This window comes from Pelodiscus sinensis, chromosome 7 (genome assembly GCF_052426305.1).
Source record: "Pelodiscus sinensis isolate ZL-2025 chromosome 7, ASM5242630v1, whole genome shotgun sequence".
Taxonomy (NCBI): domain Eukaryota; kingdom Metazoa; phylum Chordata; order Testudines; family Trionychidae; genus Pelodiscus; species Pelodiscus sinensis.
In genome coordinates this window covers 716,684-743,273 of record NC_143058.1, presented here as the reverse complement: position 1 = coordinate 743,273, position 26,590 = coordinate 716,684, and the positions used below count along the sequence as shown (strand labels likewise).

General features: G+C 70.3%; 2 protein-coding genes across 4 annotated transcripts in view; both read right to left on the bottom strand.

Annotated features, from left to right (window-relative positions):
• The window catches only part of LOC142823433 (obscurin-like protein 1), a 78,511-nt gene extending 65,353 nt beyond the window's left edge, over positions 1–13,158 (bottom strand). The window contains exon 1 of the mRNA XM_089779994.1: positions 13,122–13,158. Coding sequence (XP_089636120.1) covers positions 13,122–13,158 — 37 coding nt within the window. The remainder of the gene's footprint in view (positions 1–13,121) is intronic.
• A 182-nt stretch (positions 13,159–13,340) lies between these two features.
• LOC142823518 (obscurin-like protein 1) overlaps positions 13,341–26,590 on the bottom strand; it is a 45,250-nt gene continuing 32,000 nt past the window's right edge. For 2 of the 3 annotated variants that reach the window (XM_089779580.1, XM_089779581.1), the window contains 5 exons: positions 20,901–21,173; positions 16,859–17,134; positions 14,839–15,111; positions 13,933–14,208; positions 13,341–13,733 (listed from right to left, as the gene is read on the bottom strand). In XM_089779580.1, the coding sequence (XP_089635706.1) occupies positions 13,450–13,733; positions 13,933–14,208; positions 14,839–15,111; positions 16,859–17,134; positions 20,901–21,173 (1,382 nt within the window). In that variant the 3' untranslated portion in view covers positions 13,341–13,449. The remainder of the gene's footprint in view (positions 13,734–13,932; positions 14,209–14,838; positions 15,112–16,858; positions 17,135–20,900; positions 21,174–26,590) is intronic. The other variant, XM_089779582.1, reaches the window with a different exon arrangement.

Genomic DNA, 26,590 nt, shown 5'->3' with positions numbered 1-26,590 from the left:
CGCCGCGCCGCACGCCGGGGAAAGGGGGTTCCCATGGAGCGCAGGGCCTGCCCCCCAGGACCGCCGCGCCGCACGCCAGGGAAAGGGGGTTCCCATGGAGCGCAGGGCCTGCCCCCAGGACCGCCGCGCCGCACGCCGGGGAAAGGGGGTTCCCATGGAGCGCAGGGCCTCCCCCCAGGACCGCCGCGCCGCACGCCGGGGAAAGGGGGTTCCCATGGAGCGCAGGGCCTGCCCCCCAGGACCGCCGCGCCGCACGCCGGGGAAAGGGGGTTCCCATGGAGCGCAGGGCCTGCCCCCAGGACCGCCGCGCCGCACGCCAGGGAAAGGGGGTTCCCATGGAGCGCAGGGCCTCCCCCCAGGACCGCCGCGCCGCACGCCGGGGAAAGGGGGTTCCCATGGAGCGCAGGGCCTCCCCCCAGGACCGCCGCGCCGCACGCCAGGGAAAGGGGGTTCCCATGGAGCGCAGGGCCTCCCCCCAGGACCGCCGCGCCGCACGCCGGGGAAAGGGGGTTCCCATGGAGCGCAGGGCCTCCCCCCAGGACCGCCGCGCCGCACGCCAGGGAAAGGGGGTTCCCATGGAGCGCAGGGCCTCCCCCCAGGACCGCCGCGCCGCACGCCGGGGAAAGGGGGTTCCCATGGAGCGCAGGGCCTGCCCCCAGGACCGCCGCGCCGCACGCCAGGGAAAGGGGGTTCCCATGGAGCGCAGGGCCTCCCCCCAGGACCGCCGCGCCGCACGCCGGGGAAAGGGGGTTCCCATGGAGCGCAGGGCCTCCCCCCAGGACCGCCGCGCCGCACGCCGGGGAAAGGGGGTTCCCATGGAGCGCAGGGCCTGCCCCCAGGACCGCCGCGCCGCACGCCGGGGAAAGGGGGTTCCCATGGAGCGCAGGGCCTCCCCCCAGGACCGCCGCGCCGCACGCCGGGGAAAGGGGGTTCCCATGGAGCGCAGGGCCTCCCCCCAGGACCGCCGCGCCGCACGCCGGGGAAAGGGGGTTCCCATGGAGCGCAGGGCCTGCCCCCAGGACCGCCGCGCCGCACGCCAGGGAAAGGGGGTTCCCATGGAGCGCAGGGCCTCCCCCCAGGACCGCCGCGCCGCACGCCAGGGAAAGGGGGTTCCCATGGAGCGCAGGGCCTGCCCCCCAGGACCGCCGCGCCGCACGCCAGGGAAAGGGGGTTCCCATGGAGCGCAGGGCCTGCCCCCAGGACCGCCGCGCCGCACGCCACGGAAAGGGGGTTCCCATGGAGCGCAGGGCCTCCCCCCAGGACCGCCGCGCCGCACGCCAGGGAAAGGGGGTTCCCATGGAGCGCAGGGCCTGCCCCCAGGACCGCCGCGCCGCACGCCAGGGAAAGGGGGTTCCCATGGAGCGCAGGGCCTCCCCCCAGGACCGCCGCGCCGCACGCCAGGGAAAGGGGGTTCCCATGGAGCGCAGGGCCTCCCCCCAGGACCGCCGCGCCGCACGCCGGGGAAAGGGGGTTCCCATGGAGCGCAGGGCCTCCCCCCAGGACCGCCGCGCCGCACGCCGGGGAAAGGGGGTTCCCATGGAGCGCAGGGCCTCCCCCCAGGACCGCCGCGCCGCACGCCGGGGAAAGGGGGTTCCCATGGAGCGCAGGGCCTGCCCCCAGGACCGCCGCGCCGCACGCCAGGGAAAGGGGGTTCCCATGGAGCGCAGGGCCTCCCCCCAGGACCGCCGCGCCGCACGCCGGGGAAAGGGGGTTCCCATGGAGCGCAGGGCCTGCCCCCAGGACCGCCGCGCCGCACGCCAGAGAAAGGGGGTTCCCATGGAGCGCAGGGCCTCCCCCCAGGACCGCCGCGCCGCACGCCGGGGAAAGGGGGTTCCCATGGAGCGCAGGGCCTCCCCCCAGGACCGCCGCGCCACACGCCGGGGAAAGGGGGTTCCCATGGAGCGCAGGGCCTCCCCCCAGGACCGCCGCGCCGCACGCCAGGGAAAGGGGGTTCCCATGGAGCGCAGGGCCTGCCCCCAGGACCGCCGCGCCGCACGCCAGGGAAAGGGGGTTCCCATGGAGCGCAGGGCCTGCCCCCAGGACCGCCGCGCCGCACGCCGGGGAAAGGGGGTTCCCATGGAGCGCAGGGCCTCCCCCCAGGACCGCCGCGCCGCACGCCAGGGAAAGGGGGTTCCCATGGAGCGCAGGGCCTGCCCCCAGGACCGCCGCGCCGCACGCCAGGGAAAGGGGGTTCCCATGGAGCGCAGGGCCTCCCCCCAGGACCGCCGCGCCGCACGCCGGGGAAAGGGGGTTCCCATGGAGCGCAGGGCCTCCCCCCAGGACCGCCGCGCCGCACGCCAGGGAAAGGGGGTTCCCATGGAGCGCAGGGCCTGCCCCCAGGACCGCCGCGCCGCACGCCAGGGAAAGGGGGTTCCCATGGAGCGCAGGGCCTCCCCCCAGGACCGCCGCGCCGCACGCCGGGGAAAGGGGGTTCCCATGGAGCGCAGGGCCTCCCCCCAGGACCGCCGCGCCGCACGCCGGGGAAAGGGGGTTCCCATGGAGCGCAGGGCCTCCCCCCAGGACCGCCGCGCCGCACGCCAGGGAAAGGGGGTTCCCATGGAGCGCAGGGCCTCCCCCCAGGACCGCCGCGCCGCACGCCAGGGAAAGGGGGTTCCCATGGAGCGCAGGGCCTCCCCCCAGGACCGCCGCGCCGCACGCCGGGGAAAGGGGGTTCCCATGGAGCGCAGGGCCTGCCGCCCAGGACCGCCGCGCCGCACGCCGGGGAAAGGGGGTTCCCATGGAGCGCAGGGCCTCCCCCCAGGACCGCCGCGCCGCACGCCGGGGAAAGGGGGTTCCCATGGAGCGCAGGGCCTCCCCCCAGGACCGCCGCGCAGCACGCCGGGGAAAGGGGGTTCCCATGGAGCGCAGGGCCTCCCCCCAGGACCGCCGCGCCGCACGCCAGGGAAAGGGGGTTCCCATGGAGCGCAGGGCCTGCCCCCAGGACCGCCGCGCCGCACGCCGGGGAAAGGGGGTTCCCATGGAGCGCAGGGCCTGCCCCCAGGACCGCCGCGCCGCACGCCGGGGAAAGGGGGTTCCCATGGAGCGCAGGGCCTCCCCCCAGGACCGCCGCGCCGCACGCCGGGGAAAGGGGGTTCCCATGGAGCGCAGGGCCTCCCCCCAGGACCGCCGCGCCGCACGCCAGGGAAAGGGGGTTCCCATGGAGCGCAGGGCCTCCCCCCAGGACCGCCGCGCCGCACGCCGGGGAAAGGGGGTTCCCATGGAGCGCAGGGCCTCCCCCCAGGACCGCCGCGCCGCACGCCAGGGAAAGGGGGTTCCCATGGAGCGCAGGGCCTCCCCCCAGGACCGCCGCGCCGCACGCCAGGGAAAGGGGGTTCCCATGGAGCGCAGGGCCTCCCCCCAGGACCGCCGCGCCGCACGCCGGGGAAAGGGGGTTCCCATGGAGCGCAGGGCCTGCCCCCAGGACCGCCGCGCCGCACGCCAGGGAAAGGGGGTTCCCATGGAGCGCAGGGCCTCCCCCCAGGACCGCCGCGCCGCACGCCGGGGAAAGGGGGTTCCCATGGAGCGCAGGGCCTGCCCCAGGACCGCCGCGCCGCACGCCGGGGAAAGGGGGTTCCCATGGAGCGCAGGGCCTCCCCCCAGGACCGCCGCGCCGCACGCCAGGGAAAGGGGGTTCCCATGGAGCGCAGGGCCTGCCCCCAGGACCGCCGCGCCGCACGCCGGGGAAAGGGGGTTCCCATGGAGCGCAGGGCCTGCCCCCAGGACCGCCGCGCCGCACGCCAGGGAAAGGGGGTTCCCATGGAGCGCAGGGCCTCCCCCCAGGACCGCCGCGCCGCACGCCGGGGAAAGGGGGTTCCCATGGAGCGCAGGGCCTCCCCCCAGGACCGCCGCGCCGCACGCCGGGGAAAGGGGGTTCCCATGGAGCGCAGGGCCTCCCCCCAGGACCACCGCGCCGCACGCCAGGGAAAGGGGTTCCCATGGAGCGCAGGGCCTCCCCCCAGGACCGCCGCGCCGCACGCCAGGGAAAGGGGGTTCCCATGGAGCGCAGGGCCTCCCCCCAGGACCGCCGCGCCGCACGCCGGGGAAAGGGGGTTCCCATGGAGCGCAGGGCCTGCCCCCAGGACCGCCGCGCCGCACGCCGGGGAAAGGGGGTTCCCATGGAGCGCAGGGCCTCCCCCCAGGACCGCCGCGCCGCACGCCGGGGAAAGGGGGTTCCCATGGAGCGCAGGGCCTGCCCCCAGGACCGCCGCGCCGCACGCCAGGGAAAGGGGGTTCCCATGGAGCGCAGGGCCTCCCCCCAGGACCGCCGCGCCGCACGCCGGGCCGCACGCCGGGGAAAGGGGGTTCCCATGGAGCGCAGGGCCTGCCCCCAGGACCGCCGCGCCGCACGCCAGGGAAAGGGGGTTCCCATGGAGCGCAGGGCCTGCCCCCCAGGACCGCCGCGCCGCACGCCGGGGAAAGGGGGTTCCCATGGAGCGCAGGGCCTCCCCCCAGGACCGCCGCGCCGCACGCCGGGGAAAGGGGGTTCCCATGGAGCGCAGGGCCTCCCCCCCAGGACCGCCGCGCCGCACGCCAGGGAAAGGGGGTTCCCATGGAGCGCAGGGCCTGCCCCCCAGGACCGCCGCGCCGCACGCCAGGGAAAGGGGGTTCCTATGGAGCGCAGGGCCTCCCCCCAGGACCGCCGCGCCGCACGCCGGGGAAAGGGGGTTCCCATGGAGCGCAGGGCCTCCCCCAGGACCGCCGCGCCGCACGCCAGGGAAAGGGGGTTCCCATGGAGCGCAGGGCCTCCCCCAGGACCGCCGCGCCGCACGCCAGGGAAAGGGGTTCCCATGGAGCGCAGGGCCTCCCCCCAGGACCGCCGCGCCGCACGCCGGGGAAAGGGGGTTCCCATGGAGCGCAGGGCCTGCCCCCAGGACCGCCGCGCCGCACGCCGGGGAAAGGGGGTTCCCATGGAGCGCAGGGCCTCCCCCCAGGACCGCCGCGCCGCACGCCAGGGAAAGGGGGTTCCCATGGAGCGCAGGGCCTGCCCCCCAGGACCGCCGCGCCGCACGCCGGGGAAAGGGGGTTCCCATGGAGCGCAGGGCCTCCCCCCAGGACCGCCGCGCCGCACGCCGGGGAAAGGGGGTTCCCATGGAGCGCAGGGCCTGCCCCCAGGACCGCCGCGCCGCACGTCGGGGAAAGGGGGTTCCCATGGAGCGCAGGGCCTCCCCCCAGGACCGCCGCGCCGCACGCCAGGGAAAGGGGGTTCCCATGGAGCGCAGGGCCTCCCCCCAGGACCGCCGCGCCGCACGCCGGGGAAAGGGGGTTCCTATGGAGCGCAGGGCCTCCCCCAGGACCGCCGCGCCGCACGCCAGGGAAAGGGGGTTCCCATGGAGCGCAGGGCCTCCCCCAGGACCGCCGCGCCGCACGCCAGGGAAAGGGGGTTCCCATGGAGCGCAGGGCCTCCCCCAGGACCGCCGCGCCGCACGCCAGGGAAAGGGGTTCCCATGGAGCGCAGGGCCTGCCCCCAGGACCGCCGCGCCGCACGCCGGGGAAAGGGGGTTCCCATGGAGCGCAGGGCCTCCCCCCAGGACCGCCGCGCCGCACGCCGGGGAAAGGGGGTTCCCATGGAGCGCAGGGCCTCCCCCCAGGACCGCCGCGCCGCACGCCGGGGAAAGGGGGTTCCCATGGAGCGCAGGGCCTGCCCCCAGGACCGCCGCGCCGCACGCCGGGGAAAGGGGGTTCCCATGGAGCGCAGGGCCTGCCCCCCCGGACCGCCGCGCCGCACGCCGGGGAAAGGGGGTTCCCATGGAGCGCAGGGCCTCCCCCAGGACCGCCGCGCCGCACGCCAGGGAAAGGGGGTTCCCATGGAGCGCAGGGCCTCCCCCCAGGACCGCCACGCCGCACGCCGGGGAAAGGGGGTTCCCATGGAGCGCAGGGCCTGCCCCCAGGATCGCCGCGCCGCACGCCGGGGAAAGGGGGTTCCCATGGAGCGCAGGGCCTGCCCCCAGGACCGCCGCGCCGCACGCCAGGGAAAGGGGGTTCCCATGGAGCGCAGGGCCTGCCCCCCAGGACCGCCGCGCCGCACGCCGGGGAAAGGGGGTTCCCATGGAGCGCAGGGCCTGCCCCCAGGACCGCCGCGCCGCACGCCGGGGAAAGGGGGTTCCCATGGAGCGCAGGGCCTCCCCCAGGACCGCCGCGCCGCACGCCGGGGAAAGGGGGTTCCCATGGAGCGCAGGGCCTCCCCCCAGGACCGCCGCGCCGCACGCCGGGGAAAGGGGGTTCCCATGGAGCGCAGGGCCTCCCCCCAGGATCGCCGCGCCGCACGCCGGGGAAAGGGGTTCCCATGGAGCGCAGGGCCTCCCCCCAGGACCGCCACGCCGCACGCCAGGGAAAGGGGGTTCCCATGGAGCGCAGGGCCTCCCCCAGGACCGCCGCGCCGCACGCCAGGGAAAGGGGGTTCCCATGGAGCGCAGGGCCTGCCCCCCAGGACCGCCGCGCCGCACGCCAGGGAAAGGGGGTTCCCATGGAGCGCAGGGCCTGCCCCCAGGACCACCGCGCCGCACGCCGGGGAAAGGGGGTTCCCATGGAGCGCAGGGCCTGCCCCCAGGACCGCCGCGCCGCACGCCAGGGAAAGGGGGTTCCCATGGAGCGCAGGGCCTGCCCCCAGGACCGCCGCGCCGCACGCCAGGGAAGGGGGTTCCCATGGAGCGCAGGGCCTCCCCCCAGGACCGCCGCGCCGCACGCCGGGGAAAGGGGTTCCCATGGAGCGCAGGGCCTCCCCCCAGGACCGCCGCGCCGCACGCCAGGGAAAGGGGGTTCCCATAGAGCGCAGGGCCTCCCCCCAGGACCGCCGCGCCGCACGCCAGGGAAAGGGGTTCCCATGGAGCGCAGGGCCTGCCCCCAGGACCGCCGCGCCGCACGCCGGGAAAGGGGGTTCCCATGGAGCGCAGGGCCTGCCCCCAGGACCGCCGCGCCGCACGCCGGGGAAAGGGGGTTCCCATGGAGCGCAGGGCCTCCCCCTAGGACCGCCGCGCCGCACGCCGGGGAAAGGGGGTTCCCATGGAGCGCAGGGCCTCCCCCCCGGACCGCCGCGCCGCACGCCAGGGAAAGGGGGTTCCCATGGAGCGCAGGGCCTCCCCCCAGGACCGCCGCGCCGCACGCCGGGGAAAGGGGGTTCCCATGGAGCGCAGGGCCTCCCCCCAGGACCGCCGCGCCGCACGCCAGGGAAAGGGGGTTCCCATGGAGCGCAGGGCCTCCCCCCAGGACCGCCGCGCCGCACGCCAGGGAAAGGGGGTTCCCATGGAGCGCAGGGCCTCCCCCCAGGACCGCCGCGCCGCACGCCGGGGAAAGGGGGTTCACATGGAGCGCAGGGCCTGCCCCAGGACCGCCGCGCCGCACGCCAGGGAAAGGGGTTCCCATGGAGCGCAGGGCCTCCCCCCAGGACCGCCGCGCCGCACGCCGGGGAAAGGGGGTTCCCATGGAGCGCAGGGCCTGCCCCAGGACCGCCGCGCCGCACGCCGGGGAAAGGGGGTTCCCATGGAGCGCAGGGCCTCCCCCCAGGACCGCCGCGCCGCACGCCAGGGAAAGGGGGTTCCCATGGAGCGCAGGGCCTGCCCCCAGGACCGCCGCGCCGCACGCCGGGGAAAGGGGGTTCCCATGGAGCGCAGGGCCTGCCCCCAGGACCGCCGCGCCGCACGCCAGGGAAAGGGGGTTCCCATGGAGCGCAGGGCCTCCCCCCAGGACCGCCGCGCCGCACGCCGGGGAAAGGGGGTTCCCATGGAGCGCAGGGCCTCCCCCCAGGACCGCCGCGCCGCACGCCGGGGAAAGGGGGTTCCCATGGAGCGCAGGGCCTCCCCCCAGGACCACCGCGCCGCACGCCAGGGAAAGGGGGTTCCCATGGAGCGCAGGGCCTCCCCCCAGGACCGCCGCGCCGCACGCCAGGGAAAGGGGGTTCCCATGGAGCGCAGGGCCTCCCCCCAGGACCGCCGCGCCGCACGCCAGGGAAAGGGGGTTCCCATGGAGCGCAGGGGCCTCCCCCCAGGACCGCCGCGCCGCACGCCGGGGAAAGGGGGTTCCCATGGAGCGCAGGGCCTCCCCCCAGGACCGCCGCGCCGCACGCCGGGGAAAGGGGGTTCCCATGGAGCGCAGGGCCTGCCCCCAGGACCGCCGCGCCGCACGCCAGGGAAAGGGGGTTCCCATGGAGCGCAGGGCCTCCCCCCAGGACCGCCGCGCCGCACGCCGGGGAAAGGGGGTTCCCATGGAGCGCAGGGCCTGCCCCCAGGACCGCCGCGCCGCACGCCAGGGAAAGGGGGTTCCCATGGAGCGCAGGGCCTGCCCCCCAGGACCGCCGCGCCGCACGCCAGGGAAAGGGGGTTCCCATGGAGCGCAGGGCCTCCCCCCAGGACCGCCGCGCCGCACGCCGGGGAAAGGGGGTTCCCATGGAGCGCAGGGCCTCCCCCCCAGGACCGCCGCGCCGCACGCCAGGGAAAGGGGGTTCCCATGGAGCGCAGGGCCTGCCCCCCAGGACCGCCGCGCCGCACGCCAGGGAAAGGGGGTTCCCATGGAGCGCAGGGCCTCCCCCCAGGACCGCCGCGCCGCACGCCGGGGAAAGGGGGTTCCCATGGAGCGCAGGGCCTCCCCCCAGGACCGCCGCGCCGCACGCCAGGGAAAGGGGGTTCCCATGGAGCGCAGGGCCTCCCCCCAGGACCGCCGCGCCGCACGCCAGGGAAAGGGGGTTCCCATGGAGCGCAGGGCCTCCCCCCAGGACCGCCGCGCCGCACGCCGGGGAAAGGGGGTTCCCATGGAGCGCAGGGCCTGCCCCCAGGACCGCCGCGCCGCACGCCGGGGAAAGGGGGTTCCCATGGAGCGCAGGGCCTCCCCCCAGGACCGCCGCGCCGCACGCCAGGGAAAGGGGGTTCCCATGGAGCGCAGGGCCTGCCCCCAGGACCGCCGCGCCGCACGCCGGGGAAAGGGGGTTCCCATGGAGCGCAGGGCCTCCCCCCAGGACCGCCGCGCCGCACGCCGGGGAAAGGGGGTTCCCATGGAGCGCAGGGCCTCCCCCCAGGACCGCCGCGCCGCACGTCGGGGAAAGGGGGTTCCCATGGAGCGCAGGGCCTCCCCCCCGGACCGCCGCGCCGCACGCCAGGGAAAGGGGGTTCCCATGGAGCGCAGGGCCTCCCCCCAGGACCGCCGCGCCGCACGCCGGGGAAAGGGGTTCCTATGGAGCGCAGGGCCTCCCCCCAGGACCGCCGCGCCGCACGCCAGGGAAAGGGGGTTCCCATGGAGCGCAGGGCCTGCCCCCAGGACCGCCGCGCCGCACGCCAGGGAAAGGGGGTTCCCATGGAGCGCAGGGCCTCCCCCCAGGACCGCCGCGCCGCACGCCAGGGAAAGGGGGTTCCCATGGAGCGCAGGGCCTGCCCCCAGGACCGCCGCGCCGCACGCCGGGGAAAGGGGGTTCCCATGGAGCGCAGGGCCTCCCCCCAGGACCGCCGCGCCGCACGCCGGGGAAAGGGGGTTCCCATGGAGCGCAGGGCCTCCCCCCAGGACCGCCGCGCCGCACGCCGGGGAAAGGGGGTTCCCATGGAGCGCAGGGCCTGCCCCCAGGACCGCCGCGCCGCACGCCGGGGAAAGGGGGTTCCCATGGAGCGCAGGGCCTCCCCCCCGGACCGCCGCGCCGCACGCCGGGGAAAGGGGGTTCCCATGGAGCGCAGGGCCTCCCCCCAGGACCGCCGCGCCGCACGCCAGGGAAAGGGGGTTCCCATGGAGCGCAGGGCCTCCCCCCAGGACCGCCGCGCGCACGCCGGGGAAAGGGGGTTCCCATGGAGCGCAGGGCCTGCCCCCAGGATCGCCGCGCCGCACGCCGGGGAAAGGGGGTTCCCATGGAGCGCAGGGCCTGCCCCCAGGACCGCCGCGCCACACGCCAGGGAAAGGGGGTTCCCATGGAGCGCAGGGCCTGCCCCCAGGACCGCCGCGCCGCACGCCGGGGAAAGGGGGTTCCCATGGAGCGCAGGGCCTCCCCCCAGGATCGCCGCGCCGCACGCCGGGGAAAGGGGGTTCCCATGGAGCGCAGGGCCTCCCCCCAGGACCGCCGCGCCGCACGCCAGGGAAAGGGGGTTCCCATGGAGCGCAGGGCCTCCCCCCAGGACCGCCGCGCCGCACGCCAGGGAAAGGGGGTTCCCATGGAGCGCAGGGCCTGCCCCCAGGACCACCGCGCCGCACGCCGGGGAAAGGGGGTTCCCATGGAGCGCAGGGCCTGCCCCCAGGACCGCCGCGCCGCACGCCAGGGAAAGGGGGTTCCCATGGAGCGCAGGGCCTGCCCCCAGGACCGCCGCGCCGCACGCCGGGGAAAGGGGGTTCCCATGGAGCACAGGGCCTCCCCCCCAGGACCGCCGCGCCGCACGCCAGAGAAAGGGGGTTCCCATGGAGCGCAGGGCCTCCCCCCAGGACCGCCGCGCCGCACGCCAGGGAAAGGGGGTTCCCATGGAGCGCAGGGCCTGCCCCCAGGACCGCCGCGCCACACGCCAGGGAAAGGGGGTTCCCATGGAGCGCAGGGCCTCCCCCCAGGACCGCCGCGCCGCACGCCAGGGAAAGGGGGTTCCCATGGAGCGCAGGGCCTCCCCCCAGGACCGCCGCGCCGCACGCCGGGGAAAGGGGGTTCCCATGGAGCGCAGGGCCTCCCCCCCGGACCGCCGCGCCGCACGCCGGGGAAAGGGGGTTCCCATGGAGCGCAGGGCCTCCCCCCAGGACCGCCGCGCCGCACGCCGGGGAAAGGGGGTTCCCATGGAGCGCAGGGCCTCCCCCCAGGACCGCCGCGCCGCACGCCGGGGAAAGGGGGTTCCCATGGAGCGCAGGGCCTCCCCCAGGACCGCCGCGCCGCACGCCGGGGAAAGGGGGTTCCCATGGAGCGCAGGGCCTCCCCCCAGGACCGCCGCGCCGCACGCCGGGGAAAGGGGGTTCCCATGGAGCGCAGGGCCTCCCCCCAGGACCGCCGCGCCGCACGCCGGGGAAAGGGGGTTCCCACAACTCCCGGTCGGCACCGCCTAGACCCTCCCAAGCCGGGCAAATACCCCCAAGGCCGCCCGTATGACCCCCCCCCACAGAGCAGCCTGTGACCCCCACCCCACCCACCTAACCCCCCACCCCACACAGAGCAGCCTGTGACCCCCCCACCCCACCCGCCTAACCCCCCCCACACAGAGCAGCCTGTGACCCCCACCCCGCCCGCCTAACACCCCACCCCCACACAGAGCAGCCTGTGACCTCCCCCTCACCCACCTAACCCTCCCCACCCCAACACAGAACAGCCTGTAACCCCCCACCCCCCGCCTAACCTCCCACCCCCAGAGCAGCCTGTAACCCCCACCCCACTCCCCTAAACCACCCACCCCCACCCACCTTACCTCAGCAGCCTAACCCCCTCACTCACAGAGCAGCCTGGGGGAGGGCAACACAGGCTGGCAGCCGGGACCAGATGGCGAGAAGGGGCCACGCCCGGGGGCAGTGTCTGGGCCCTGGCACCCACGGGGCAGCCACCGGCAAGCTGCATGGCTCCCGGGGGCCGGAGAAGAGAGCTCCCGCCTGTGGGGCTGAGGTCCCAAGCCAAGGGGGCTCTGGAGCGACAGCGCGCGGCCCCAGCCGCCCAGACACGGACGTCCGAGACCCGCGGGCTCCGCCGCACGGCGGGGGGGGCAGCACCGGCTGCAGACGGCAGGCGGGGCGCTCCCGGCAGCCTGGCTAAGACCAGAGAGGGGGACGGGGCCCTGGGCTGACAAGGACGGCTCCCCTCCCCCGCCACGCTCCTCAGCCCTGATGGCGGAACGGCCTCCCCCACTCCTCCGGCCCTGACCGCGGCACGGCCTCCCCCCAGCGCCGCCCTGACCGCGGTACGGCCTCCCCCAGCGCCGCCCTGACCGCGGCACGGCCTCCCCCCAGCGCCGCCCTGACCGCGGTACGGCGCTCCCCCCCCCCAGCGCCGCCCGGCCGCGGCACGGCCTCCCCCCCCCCCAGCGCCGCCCCCTGACCGCGTGCGGCCTCCCCCCAGCGCCGCCCTGACCGCGGTACGGCCTCCCCCCCCAGCGCCGCCCTGACCGCGGCCACGGCCTCCCCCAGCGCCGCCCTGACCGCGGCACGGCCTCCCCCCAGCGCCGCCCCTGACCGCGGCACGGCCTCCCCCAGCGCCGCCCTGACCGCGGCACGGCCTCCCCCAGCGCCGCCCTGACCGCGGCGGCCTCCCCCCCCAGCGCCGCCCTGACCGCGGCACGGCCTCCCCCCCCCAGCGCCGCCCCCTGACCGCGGCACGGCCTCCCCCAGGCGCCGCCCTGACCGCGGCACGGCCTCCCCCCCCAGCGCCGCCCTGACCGCGGCACGGCCTCCCCCCCAGCGCCGCCCTGACCGCGGCACGGCCTCCCCCAGCGCCGCCCTGACCGCGGCACGGCCTCCCCCCAGCGCCGCCCTGACCGCGGCACGGCCTCCCCCCAGCGCCACCCTGACCGGCCGGCACGGCCTCCCCAGCGCCACCTGACCGCGGCACGGCCTCCCCCCCCCAGCGCCGCCCTGACCGCGGCACGGCCCCCCAGCGCCGCCCTGACCGCGGCACGGCCCCCCCCAGCGCCGCCCTGACCGCGGTACGGCCTCCCCCCCAGCGCCGCCCTGACCGCGGCACGGCCTCCCCCAGCGCCGCCCTGACCGCGGCACCCTCCTTCCCCCAGCGCCGCCCTGACCGCGGTACGGCCTCCCCCCCCAGCGCCGCCCTGACCGCGGTACGGCCTCCCCCCCCCAGCGCCGCCCTGACCGCGGTACGGCCTCTCCCCCCAGCGCCGCCCTGACCGTGGCACGGCCTCCCCCCCCAGCGCCGCCCTGACCGCGGTACGGCCTCCCCCCCAGCGCCGCCCTGACCGCGGTACGGCCTCCCCCCCCCAGCGCCGCCCTGACCGCGGTACGGCCTCCCCCCCCCAGCGCCGCCCTGACCGCGGCACGGCCTCCCCGCCCCAGCGCCGCCCTGACCGCGGCACGGCCTCCCCCCCCCAGCGCCGCCCTGACCGCGGCACGGCCTCCCCCCAGCGCCGCCCTGACCGCGGCACGGCCTCCCCCCCAGCGCCGCCCTGACCGCGGCACGGCCTCCCCCCCAGCACCGCCCTGACCGCGGCACGGCCTCCCCCCCAGCGCCACCCTGACCGCGGTACTGCCTCCCCCCCTCCACTCCTCCGGCCCTGACGGCATGGCTCTCCCCCCCCCCCAGTGCTGCCCTGACCACGGTATGGCTCTCCCCCCCCTCCACTCCTCCGGCCCTGATGGCACGGCTCTACCCCCCCCCCAGCGCCGCCCTGATCGCGGCACGGCCTCCCCCCATCCATCCCCAGCCCTGACTGTGGCATGCCCATAGTGCCATCCGGAGCACATGGCGCCCCCGCCTCCCTCGGCAGCACCACGAGCCGCCCAGCATGCCCCGCGGGGAGCTCCAGCAGCGATTTAAGGGCCCAGGCCGGCCCCGCATGCCCCCGCGTCGGCCTCTCACTCACCAGACACTTGGACAGCAAACGTCCTGGCATCGTCGGCCGCGCGGCAGACGTACTTCCCAGCATGCTCTGGGCCGGCCGCAGGGATGACCAGGCGCCGCACGGCCCCCTCCTCCTCCAGGATCAGGCTGCCACCGGCCTCCAGCCGGGCACCGTCCTTCTCCCACTGCACCGGCACGTCCCCCCGCGAGAGCTCGCAGGCCAGGGTCACCGTCTCGCCCAGCGCAGCCCTCAGTGCGGGGGGCGCCCGCCGCGGCTGCAGGATCCGCACGGGGGGCTCTGCGAAGGGAGGCAGCGAGGAGATGCGGGTCCCCCCCGCCGGCCCGCTCCACGCAGGGCCAGCACCCCCTGGCTCCCGGCATGCAGAGGGACGGATGGACGGCGCCGCTGGCGAACACGCGGCCACTGCCCCACGAGGGCGCCACGCTGCCGCGGGGGTCGGACTTCGGCCCATTGCTGGGGGAGCCACCCCACTCACCTGACACCCTGACGTCGAAGGAGACGGCCTCGTCCCCGGCCTCGCAGACGTACTCGCCGGCGTCCTGGGCCCGGGTCTGCGGGACACGCAGCCAGCGCTGGGCCCCCTCCGCCCGCAGCAGCAGGTTCTCCGCCTCCTCCACCTCCAGCCCGTCCTTGAACCAGCGCACCTGGGCCTCGGCGCGCGACACCTCACAGCGCAGCTCCAGGGCCTCCGGCGCCAGCACCCACCGCTCCTGGGCGCGCTCCAGGGGGCGCAGGATCCGCACCGGGGGCTCTGCGGCGTTCGCACCAGGGGCAGGATGGGCTCGGGGGGCGGGGAAGGGGCTGCTCCACCGACCCCGGCCTGCCCCTCCCATGGGCCCAGCCCAGCTCTGGAGACCGGCTGGGCTGGCAGGAAACGCTCAACCAGCCGCCCAGGGAGCTCCGGGGTCACTGCCCCTCTGAGCCCCACTTCTCCCAGGGCTGGCGGGCAGAGGTCCCCAGGGGTCGGGCTGGGAGGTTGTGTGCTGCTCAGAGCCCACCTGTCAGCTGCCCACCAGGAAAAGAGGCACCGACCTGCTGGGGGGTCCATGGGAGGGGAGGGGGGAGTCACCGACCTGCTGGCTGGGGCCATGGGGGGGGAGTCACCGACCTGCTGGGGGGTCCATGGAAGGGGAGGGAGGAGTCACCGACCTGCTGGGGGGTCCATGGGAGGGGAGGGGGGAGTCACCGACCTGCCGGCTGGGGCCACGGGGGGAGGGGAGAGTCAGCGACCTGCCGGCTGGGCAACGGGGGGGGGGGAAGGGGGAGTCACCGACCTGCCGGCTGGGGCCACGGAGGGGGAGGGAGGAGTCACCGACCTGCCGGCTGGGCAACGGGGCAGAGCTGCCCTGACCCACCCGCCGGGGGACCCGGGCGCACCCACCTGTGACGGAGACGCTGTAGAAGACGGAGTCGCCGCCCGCGTCGCACACGAACTCCCCCGTGTCCTGCGGCCGGGCCGAGGGGATGAGGAGCCGGCGATGGGGCCCCTCCCGCTCCAGGCGCAGGCGCTCGCCCTCCTCCACCTCCAGCCCGTCCTTGTACCAGTGGGCGGGGGCGTCGGGGCGGGACAGCTCGCACGCCAGCACCACGCGCGCCCCGGACACGTAGGCGTGCGCCGCCGCCTCGTTGGAGCTGACGATCCGCACCGGCGGCTCTGGGCGGGGAGACGGGCGGCTCAGGGGGTGGGGGGGGCTGGGCCAGCTGGGACCCTCCTGGCCCCCTTGCTGCCCAAGGCAGGGTGCAGCGCCCAGCCTGGCCTTCGCCAGTCCCTGCGACGCGGCTTGTTCTGCGTTAGATGGAGCCGCAGTTGCTTGAATCCCTAGCTCCCTAGTCTCACACGCGGCCCCCCCACGGTCTCTCACACCCCCCCTCCGCAGTCACACACCCTCCATCACACCCCCACACAGTCACACATACCCGCAGTCCCCCCTCCTCCGCCACAGTCACGCTGTGAGATAGTGGGGGGGGCTGTCTGCTCTGTAACCCAGTGTGCTGGGGGGGCCCTGCTGGTTGCTGGGCTTGGGCAGTGGGTGACCCCACTGGCGGCTGTTTGCAGCCCGGCCCAGCAGGGCAGGGACGAGTCACTAGGCAGGAGTCTCCCGACCTGTCCGACAGGTCGCCTCCCAGGGAGAGACAAAGGGGGGAAGGCGGAGACCAACCCCTGGCGGGGGGGGGGAGGGTGGGCAGGGCTGGAGGAGAGGCAGTTTCTGTCGGGGGGTACGTCTAGACTACAGGGTTTGAAGTTTTGTCGACAGTATCTGTCAACAGAGCGTCTAGACACATTCAGTTCTGTCGACAAAGCAAGCTGCTTTGTCTACAGAACCCTGTAGTCTAGACACAACCCTACAGGCAATAACACCTTCTGTCGACAGAACCCTGTAGTCTAGACACAACCCTACAGAACCCTGTAGTCTAGACACAACCCTACAGGCAATAACACCTTCTGTCGACAGAACCCTGTAGTCTAGACACAACCCTACAGGCAATAACACCTTCTGTCGACAGAACCCTGTAGTCTAGACACAACCCTACAGAACCCTGTAGTCTAGACACAACCCTACAGGCAATAACACCTTCTGTCGACAGAACCCTGTGGTCTAGACACAACCCTACAGGCAATAACACCTTCTGTCGACAGAACCCTGTGGTCTAGACACAACCCTACAGGCAATAACACCTTCTGTCGACAGAACCCTGTAGTCTAGACACAACCCTACAGAACTCTGTCGACAGAAGGCGTTATGCCTCGTAAAATGAGGTTTACCAGCATCGACAAAACTACTGAGTTCTGTCAACGTTATGTCGACAGAACTCAGCGCTAGTGTAGACGCAGGTTTAGTTTTGTCGACAAAACTCAGTAGTCTAGACACACCCATGGAGGAAGCAGCCTAAGGAAGGGGCTGGGATTTAGGGGCCCAGGCTCCCCCATCTCAAGGGGGGCTGAGGCATCCTAGCCCCAGTTCCTGGGACCAGATTCCATCTGTGCTGTGCTGTATCCTGGAGAAGCAATAAACTCCCTCTGTTCTACTGGCTGGTAGAGTCTGTTCGTGCCATTTCGGGGGTGCAGGAGGCAGGGGAACCCCGACACACAGTCACCCACACACACACCCCGCAGTCACCCCCCCCCCCAGTCACACACACCCCGCAGCAGGAAGAGCCAGGGCTCGGGGCAGAGCTCTGTGCACGGGGCTGGCTGGGGCTCTGAGCAGGCTGGTGGCCCATGGCAAGGGGGGAAGGGGAGCCAGGGGTCTGCCACACACCTGCCACCCGGCGGGGCCGCTGCCTGCGAGGCTGGGAGCTGGCCCCTGCTGGGACAGGCCCCGCCTCGGGGGGACCCCGCTGCCTGTCGGGGCGCACAGCGCAGCCCCACCCCGCTGCCTGGGGGTGTCAGCCCTGCTCACCGGCCACGGCCACCGTGAAGCTGAGCGTCGCCAGGCCTGCTGCACAGGTGTAGGTCCCGGAGTGCGCGGGGCGGGCGGCGCGGACAAACAGCCGCCTGGTGCACCCCTCCGCCTGCAGGGCCACCTCCTCGTCCGCCTCCACCGGCTCCCCGTCCTTCAGCCAGTGCGCGGGCGCCTCGGGCACGGACAGCTCGCACTGCAGGAGCAGGGGCAGCCCGGCCAGGAGCTCCCGGTGCCGCGGGGCCTCGGGCACCGGGGCGATGCACACCTGTGGGGCTGGGAGACCAGGATCTTCCTCAGCAGGGGCGTGGCTGTGCCCCAGGGCGGGGGCTCCGCTGCCAGCCTGCGAGCTGCACTCCCCGGCTCGGCGGGGGGACGCACAGCGGGGGCACAGCTGCTCTGAGCAGAGGGGGTGCTGAGCTGACAGGCTCCGGGGCACAGAGCCTGCAGACGGGTGGAGAAGCACCCGGCAGTGAGTGACTGGGGGCAGGGTTACCAAAGAATACCGGACACTTGATCTAAGATGGGGGGCGGGGGGAACGGAGCGGGGCTGGTTGGGAGAGATTGGGGGGGGAACCAGATGGTGGGAAGCTGTGCTGGCTGGGAGGGAGGTAGGGGGAGCAGGGGGCTGGGGGGGGGGGGAATTGGCCGGCAGGGAGTGGGGCTGGCTGGGAGTGTGTCAGAGGGAGTGGGGCTGGCTGGGGGGGTGTCAGAGGGAGCGGGGCTGGCTGGGGGGGTGTCAGAGGGAGCGGGGCTGGCTGGGGGGGGAATTGGCCGGCAGGGAGTGGGGCTGGCCGGGGGAAGCGGGGCTGGCTGGGAGGGAGCAGGACTGGCTGGGGGGGGAACTGGCCAGCAGGGAGCGGGGCTGGCTGGGGGGGTGTCAGAGGGAGCAGGACTGGCTGGGGGGGGTGTCACAGGGAGCGGGGCTGGCTGGGGGGGAACTGTCTGGCAGGGAGTGGGGCTGACTGGGGAGAGCGGGGCTGGCTGCAGGGGGGGGAACTGGCTGGCAGGGAGCAGGGCTGGCTGGGGGGGGTCAAAGGGAGCAGGGCTGGCTGGGGGGGGAACTGGCCAGCAGGGAGCGGGGCTGGCTGGGGCGGGGTCAGGGGGAGCAGGACTGGCTGGGGGGGGGGGACTGGCCGGCAGGGAGCTGGGTTGGCTGGGAGGGGTCAGGGGGAGCAGGACTGGCTGGGGAGGGACTGGCCGATAGGGAGCTGGGTTGGCTGGGGGGGTCAGGGAGAGCAGGATTGGCTGGGGGGAACTGGCCGGCAGGGAGCAGGGCTGGCTGGGTGGAGTCAGGGGGAGCAGGACTGGCTGGGGGGGGACTGGCCGGCAGGGAGCGGGGCTGGCTGGGGGGGGTCAGGGGGAGCAGGACTGGCTGGGGGGGAACTGGCCGGCAGGGAGCGGAGCTGGCTGGGGGGGTCAGGGGGAGGACTGGCTGGGGGGGGAACTTGCCGGTAGGGAGCAGGGCTGGCTGGGGGGGGTCAGGGGGAGCAGGACTGGCTGGGGGGGAACTGGCCAGCAGGGAGCGGGGCTGGCTGGGGGGGTCAGGGGGAGCAGGACTGGCTGGGGGAGAACTGGCCGGCAGGGAGCGGGGCTGGCTGGGGGGGTCAGGAGGAGCAGGACTGGCTGGGGGGGAACTGGCCGGCAGGGAGCGGGGCTGGCTGGGGGGGGTCAGGGGGAGCAGGACTGGCTGGGGGGGGACTGGCCGGCAGGGAGCGAGGCTGGCTGGGGGGGTCAGGGGGAGCAGGACTGACTGGCTGGGGGGGAACTGGCCGGCAGGGAGCGGGGCTGGCTGGGGGGGGTCAGGGGGAGCAGGACTGGCTGGGGGGGGACTGGCCGGCAGGGAGCGAGGCTGGCTGGGGGGGTCAGGGGGAGCAGGACTGGCTGGGGGGGACTGGCCGGCAGGGAGTGGGGCTGGTTGGGGGGGACTGGCTGGCAGGGAGTGGGGCTGGCTGGGGAGAGCAGGGCTGGCTGTGAGGGGAACTGGCTGGCAGGGAGCGGGGCTGGCCGGGGGAGGGGGTTGGGGGGAGTGGGGCTGGCTGGGGAGAGTGGGGCTGGCTGGGAGGGTAACTGGGTGGCAGGGAGTGGGGCTGGCCGGGGGGAGCGGGGCTGGCTGGGAGGGAGCAGGGCTGGCTAGCGGGGACTGCAGGGGGGGGAACTGGCCGGCAGGGAGCAGGGCTGGCTAGGGGAGACTGCAGGGGGGGAAACTGGCCAGCAGGGAGCAGGGCTGGCTGGGGGGGGTCAGGGGGAGCAGGATTGGCTGGGGGGAACTGGCCGGCAGGGAGCAGGGCTGGCTGGGGGGGGACTGGCCGGCAGGGAGCGGGGCTGGCTGGGGGGGGTCAGGGGGAGCAGGACTGGCTGGGGGGGGACTGGCCGGCAGGGAGCGGGGCTGGCTGGGGGGGGTCAGGGGGAGCAGGACTGGCTGGGGGGGAACTGGCCAGCAGGGAGCGGGGCTGGCTAGGGGGGTCAGGAGGAGCAGGACTGGCTGGGGAGGGACTGGCCGGCAGGGAGCGGGGCTGGCTGGGGGGGGTCAGGGGGAGCAGGACTGGCTGGGGGGGGACTGGCCGGCAGGGAGCGGGGCTGGCTAGGGGGGTCAGGAGGAGCAGGACTGGCTGGGGGGGGACTGGCCGGCAGGGAGCGGGGCTGGCTGGGGGGGTCAGGAGGAGCAGGACTGGCTGGGGGGGGACTGGCCGGCAGGGAGCGGGGCTGGCTGGGGGGGGTCAGGGGGAGCAGGACTGGCTGGGGGGGGACTGGCCGGCAGGGAGCGGGGCTGGCTGGGGGGGTCAGGAGGAGCAGGACTGGCTGGGGGGGAACTGGCCGGCAGGGAGCGGTACTGGCCCAGGCACACGCAGATCTCAGGGTGCTGCCTGTCCCGTGCATGGTCCCGGTGAGGACGCCCGCGCAGCCTGAGCCATCGGCCAGCCAGGCAGTGCGCAGCTGGGCACCGATACTCATGAGAATACAACTAGTGATAGAAATGGAGCCGTGTTAGTCTGGGGTAGTTGAAACAAAACACAGGACAATGTAGCACTTTAAAGACTAAGAAGCTGGTTTATTAGGTGATGAGCTTTCGTGGGCCAGACCCACTTCCTCAGACCCACGAATGCTCATCATCTAATAAAGCATCGTGTTAGTCTCTCAGGGTCTGTCTACACTACCACTCTAGTTCGAACTAGCGGGTAATGTAGGCAAACCGCACTTGCAAATGAAGCCCGGGATTTGAATTTCTCCGGCTTCATTTGCATAAGCAGGAGCCGCCATTTTTAAATCCCGGCTGGTTCGAACCCCGTGTAGCGCAAATTCAAATCCCGGGCTTCATTTGCAAGTGCGGTTGCCTCCATTACCCCCTAGTTCGAACTAGCGGGGGAGTGCAGACAGACCCTAAAGTGCTACATTGTCCTGCATTTTGCTTGAGAATACAACTGACCTATTAGAAAACACCGGCCATTCCCACGGCCATTCCATGCTATTGTCTCCATGTTTCCCGGACAGAGAGCTCACATCCCGACGGTCTGGTTCAAAAGCGGCCCCCTGGCTCCCCTAGCCGGGGCAGGAGGAGGAAGGGGGCTTGCAAGAGCCAGGCGCGTGGGAGACCAGGAGAAGCGGTTCCAGGAGATGGAGGCGCCTGGGGCTAACCCGAGGGTGGCCCTCGAGAAGGGGTGTCCCCCCAGGCCCGTGGGAAGTGGCCCCAGGAGGCGGAGGGGGCTATGCTCTAACCCCGGGGTTGGGGTGCCTAAGGAGGCTGGCCCACTGAAGGGTTCTCCTTGGGAGTTGTGGGGCGCTGCAGCACGGGCCTGTGAGTCTGCACCCCGGGAACAGCGGGGAGATGGCCGATCCCCATCTCCTGAGGGTCCAGAGACTCCCCACCCCCTGGCGGACTTGCTGGCTGGGGCCACAGGGAGGAGAGTTGAGAGGTGTCACCAGCCTGCCAGCTGGGCAATGGGGGGGATGTCACCACCTGCCGGCTGGGCAACGGGGGGGCGTCACCACCTGCCGGCTGGGGCTATGGGGCCCACCCGCCGGGGGACCCGGGCGCACCCACCTGTGACGGAGACGCTGTAGAAGACGGAGTCGCCGCCCGCGTCGCACACGAACTCCCCCGTGTCCTGCGGCCGGGCCGAGGGGATGAGGAGCCGGCGATGGGGCCCCTCCCGCTCCAGGCGCAGGCGCTCGCCCTCCTCCACCTCCAGCCCATCCTTGTACCAGTGGGCGGGGGCGTCGGGCCGGGACAGCTCGCACGCCAGCACCACGCGCGCCCCGGACACGTAGGCATGCGCCGCCGCCTCGTTGGAGCTGACGATCCGCACGGGCGGCTCTGGGCGGGGAGACGGGCGGCTCAGCGGGGGGCTCAGGGACTGACCTTCAGGTTCTGCTAAGTCTTTGCAGCCGTCGACCACAGGGCCCCGGCTGGGGTTGGAACCGAAGGTGAATCCTTCATGCAACGGATACGTTAGAAGGCACAAGGGACCACTGTGACCGTTGGCCCTGCCCCCGTTGCACTGGCCACCAGACACCCCGGATCCATCGTGGCGGAGCCTGGCGCTCACGGGAAAACGCCTGCCCTGACTCGAAAGGGGCCAGGGTGCAAACGTCGCCCCAGCGGCTAGTTACACACTTGCACCTTCATAAAGCAGCTCAGCTCCCAGGCTGCTGCAGCGTGTCGCTCTGGGTCAAAGCCAGGAGCAGGACCCGGTGAGCCCACGGACCCTTTCCAAGTCATGGCAAAGGATCGCTCAGTGCCAGGCCTCTGGGCCTTCCCGGCTCCGACAGCTACTGACACTCGACAGCAGCAGCCCAGCACGTCCCCCGGCAGCTCTATGGAACCTCCCAATGCACGTCACTCGGGCCAGCGGCTGTAGGAGCTGCTCTTTGCACCGCCTGAGATGCTAGTGGGATAGAACAGCAGAGCGGCCAGACTGGGTCAGGCCAAAGGTCCAGCCAGCCTGGGGTTCTGTTGGCCAGGGCCAGGTGCCCCAGAGGGAGGGAACAGAACAGGGATCCTCACGTGATCCCTTCCCAGACAGACAGAGGCCAGGGACACCCTCCCTACCCAGCCTGGCTAACGGCCACTGATGGACCCAACCTCCAAGGATCTAGCCAGCTCTGTTCTGAAAGAGTGCTCTTGCCACCTAGACAGAGCGACGCAGTCACATCAGATGCTATATTCTTTGTTATTGCCCCAAATACAGAACAGAAATATTTACTGGACATTTCTGCCTCGTCTGCGTCCTTATGGACTATTCTATCAGGTCTACCCAACAAGGGAGCAATCGCATTGTTCAGCTTCCTAAGGGGGCGTCTACACAGCACCCTAAACTCGAAAGAATTGTGCTACACAAACGATGTCTCTTATTTTGATTCGATTTTGAAACAGCTTTGTTTGAAATCTGGTGTGTCCTTCCAGCACCCAATTTCAAACTAACACACTATTTCCAGATATCCCTTAGCCCTCGTGGAACAAGGGTTACAGGGATGGCAAAATAGTGCGCCCATGATTTCAAAATAACAGGCGGCTTGTTAACAGCCGTTAGTTCAAACTAACTTTCATAGGAGCTACACAGGCGAACCGCTAGTTTGACCTTAATTGGAACTAGCGGAGAGCTTAGTTCGAACTAGGTAACCCTCATTCCACGAGGACTAAGCCTAGTTCGAATTAAGCAGTTCGAATTAAGGGCTATGTAGCCACTTAATTGGAACTAGTGGGAGGCTAGCCCTTCCCAGGTTGCCCTGGTGGCCACTCTGGGCACCACCAGGGAAACTCTTCTGCTCCCCTCCCGGCCCCGGAGCCCTTAAAGGGGCACGGGCTGGCTACGGTGCCCGTGCCAGGTGCAAGCCTGCCAGCACCCAGCCAGCAGACCCTGCACCTGGCACGGCTCGGGCCAGCCACCCACTGCCACCCAGCCCTCCGCCTCGTCCCAGGACCCGGCTGGCGGCTCCCGGGAGCCTGCCCGGGTCCACAAGAGGCGGGCGCCCGCCTGCTCTAGTGCAAACATCGTGGACCTCGTCCACGATCTCCGCACTAGGCACAGGAAAGTGGCCGTCGAGGGCAGGAGAGCTGCCAGCCTGGCCACCCAGGAGCAGGTGTGCATGAAAATCAAGGGGGTCCAGTGAGACCCCCAACCCTGAGCCCTGAGCTTACAATGGCCGTCCTGGGTCAGACCAAAGGTCCATCTAGCCCAGTAGCCTGTCTGCCGACAGCGGCCAACCCTAGGGACCCTGGAGGGGATGGACCGAAGACAGTGACCAAGCCATTTGTCTCGTGCCATCCATCTCCAGCCTTCCACAGAGGCCAGGGACACCATTTCTACCCCCTGGCTAATAGCACTCCATGGACCCAACCTCCATGACTTTATCTCACTTCTCTTTAAACTCTGTTACAGTTCTAGCCTTCACAGCCTCCTGAAGCAAGGAGTTCCACAGGTTGACTATTTGCTTTGTGAAGAAGAACTTTCTGTTATTAGTTTGAAGCCTGCTACCCATTCATTTCATTTGGTGTCCTCTAGTCCTTCTATTATGGGAGCTAATGAAGAACTTTTCTTTATGCACCCTCTCCACACCACTCATGATTTTATAGACCTCTATCATATCCCCCCTCCATCTCCTCTTCTCTAAGCTGAAAAGTACCAGTCTCTCTTCATATGGGACCTGTTCCAAACCCCTGATCATTTTAGTTGCTCTCCCCTCTCCCACCCTCTCTCTTCCCCTCTCCCGCCTCCTTTTCCCAGTCTCTCCGAGATTTGTTCAATAAAGAGAGTTTCTATTTTTGAACACACGTGTCCTTCATTTTGTACATGAGGAAGGGGGGCTAGGGAGGGGTAAGTGGAAGGAGGTGAGGGAGGAATGGGGTACGAGCCCCCGATGGGGAGGACTGGGGTGGCTCTGCGGGCTCCTCAGGGTGGAAGCTCTCCTGACAGCCCCCCGATTGACCCCCCTCCGCGAATGGCAGCCTGCGGCAAGTGCAGCCAGGCTGATGGCCGAGTGCTGTGATGTGCCGAGTGTGGGCACTCAGGGCACTCCAAGACAGGACTGCTTTGCTGTCCCTCATCGAGTTAGACAAATGAGCGAGGAACCCTGAGAACTGTCTGTCCGGGGTGGGGGTCGGGTCCCTTCAAGCACAGCCCTCGGCTAGCCTGAGACAGCAGCTCCACGCTCTAAGTCCTAACCTGATGCCCTGCCGGCACTGCTTCCGGCCATCCTTAACTCCGGTTCAGGGTCCACTCAATGTGGACATGCTAGTTCGAATTTGCAAAATGCTAATTCGAACTAGTTTTCAGGTCTAGATGCACTAGTTCGAATTAGCTTAGTTCGAATTAACTAATTCGAATTAAGTTAGTTCGTATTAGTGCTGTAGTGTAGACATACCCTCAGTTCCTAACGGTATGTCTACACTACCACCCTAGTTCGAACTAGGGTGGTTAATGTAGGCAACCGAAGTTGCAAATGAAGCCTGGGTTTTAAATATCCTGGGCTTCATTTGCATCTTGCCAGGCGCCGCCATCTTTAAATCCCCGTTAGTGCGGACTCTGTGCCCCACGGCTACACGCGGCACGGAGAGGTAGTTCGAATTAGGCTAATTCAAACTACCGTTACTCCTCGTGGAACGGTAGGTTTACCGGTATCTCATGGAACGAGGTGTAACAGTAGTTCTAATTAGAAAGCCTAATTCGAACTACCTACTCCGTGCCGCATGTAGCCGCGTGTAGCCGCGGGCACAGAGTCCGCACTAACGGGGATTTAAAGATGGCGGCGCCTGGCAAGATGCAAATGACGCCCAGGATATTTAAATCCCGGGCTTAATTTGCAACTTCGAATGACTACATTAACCACCCTAGTTCGAACTAGGGTGGTAGTGTAGACATACCCTAATATACTTGTAAAAACTCCCTCTTATTCTCCTTAATTCTGCTGGTCATAGATTCTTCTTTTTGTCCTGTTGCTTCCCTTATCAATGTTCTACAAATCCTAGCTTGTATATATATGGCTATGTCTACTCTCCAGAGCTTTTCCAGTATACCAGAAGTATCCCAGAAAAACTCCGTCACTTCTAGAGAACATGTCTGCTCTTCCAAAAAATTTTTCAAAAGAGCAGACACGCTCTTTCGGAAGCTTTGTCTTCCTCATTTTGCCCTCATTTTGCTGTGTAGATGGGGCAAATGTCAGAAAAGCCTCTTCCAAAAAAAGAATTGGAAAAAGGTATGCAAGTTGCGGTTTGCAATTTGCGTACCTTTTTCCAAAAAAAACCCCAACACTGTAGATACAGCCAAAGTCACAGAGCGTGGAGGTATCACCAAGTCCTGCACCCCCATCTGCAGCCAGATGTGACTCTCAGCCAGCAAGGTTTATTGGTTCATAGAGACCCAGCATAGCGCAAACTTCTTATAAGACCCAGGAGTATGCAGTACAACTCATCTTGGGAAGAGGGGGGCCCAGAACCCACGCTCTGTGTCCCTGCCCTGGCCCCCCCGGCCAGCTGAAAAACTAACTTCCACTCCCAGTAGCTGGTCACCCCGCCCCTGGGCTGCCCTGTCTCCCACTTTGTTCAAATTCCCCAGCAAAGTGTCATCTGCCTGAATACTCCACCTAGCTCAGGTGTCAGGGCAGCTTGGGCTGTTCCATATGGGCCTCCCCCAGAGACCCCATCCCCCGCTGGGCACCGCCTGCCCACACACACAGAGTCACTGTGTCACATAGGACAGCAGGAATCGCACACAGCACAACAAAGCAACCAGGGAATGCAAAACCAGAGTAAGCGGAGTGGCTACGAGTGGACCCCCCCCAATCACAAGGTAATTGTTATCACTACTTTCAATCCCCTAAGCCAGGTTGTTGGGTTTTCTAACCATCACGGCTGACTGTCACGTTACTGGATTTCAAGGGGAGCAGACAGGTCACTGTTGCATCTGGGAGAGGGTGTTTGCCCCGAAAGTTGGTACAAAGGGGCCATGGGAAGCGGCACGTGAAAGCTTCTGCTCTACTGATTCTGCACGTGCTATTCATGTGCTTGTAGGACGTCTGTGTGTGGAGTTAGACACATGGGCTCTGCGGGGATGCTGGAAAATTCTGCGTCTGTGGCAGAGCACTGGGCCAGCAATGCTCAGCCAGCGGCTGTACTAATTAGGAGGTGACAATGAGGCGCTAGATGCCAGGACTGGGACTGATACCTGTAAACCAGCCAGGACTGAAGGGCTGCCAGCATGGGACACTGGGATAGGTCGTTGGACCATGTGACCATCTCTGGCCAGGAAGATGCCAGGGGAGGTCTATAAGTGCCATGTGGCACCCTCCATCTGGTCTTGAGTTTAGCTCCTGGTCCCTGCAAGGCTGCATCTGGGATCAACGAGCCGGGAAGAACCGTGGACCCGTCCTGACATGGGATGTAACCAGAGACTCTTAAGCCAGCAGCTGTAACATCTCTGCTAGAGCCTGCACCGAGAACTGGGAGATTCGATACATGTCATGTACTATCCTTTAACAACCTCACTCTCAGGCTTCTCTTTCCTTTAGTAATAACCTTTCAATTGTAGATTCTAAAGGTTTGGCTCAGCGTGGTCTTGTGGGTGAGGTCCAGAGTGTAAACTGACCTGGGACCTGTGGCTGGTTCCTTGGGACTGTAAGAACCCATTGGGGGTAGGTGAGATTTGGGTTCTATAACCCCTCACCTGTGTGCAGGCCCGGGGCTGACTGGGGCACAGGAAGAGTTGGGGTGTCAGAGGGGTTTTTATCATGAGGCTT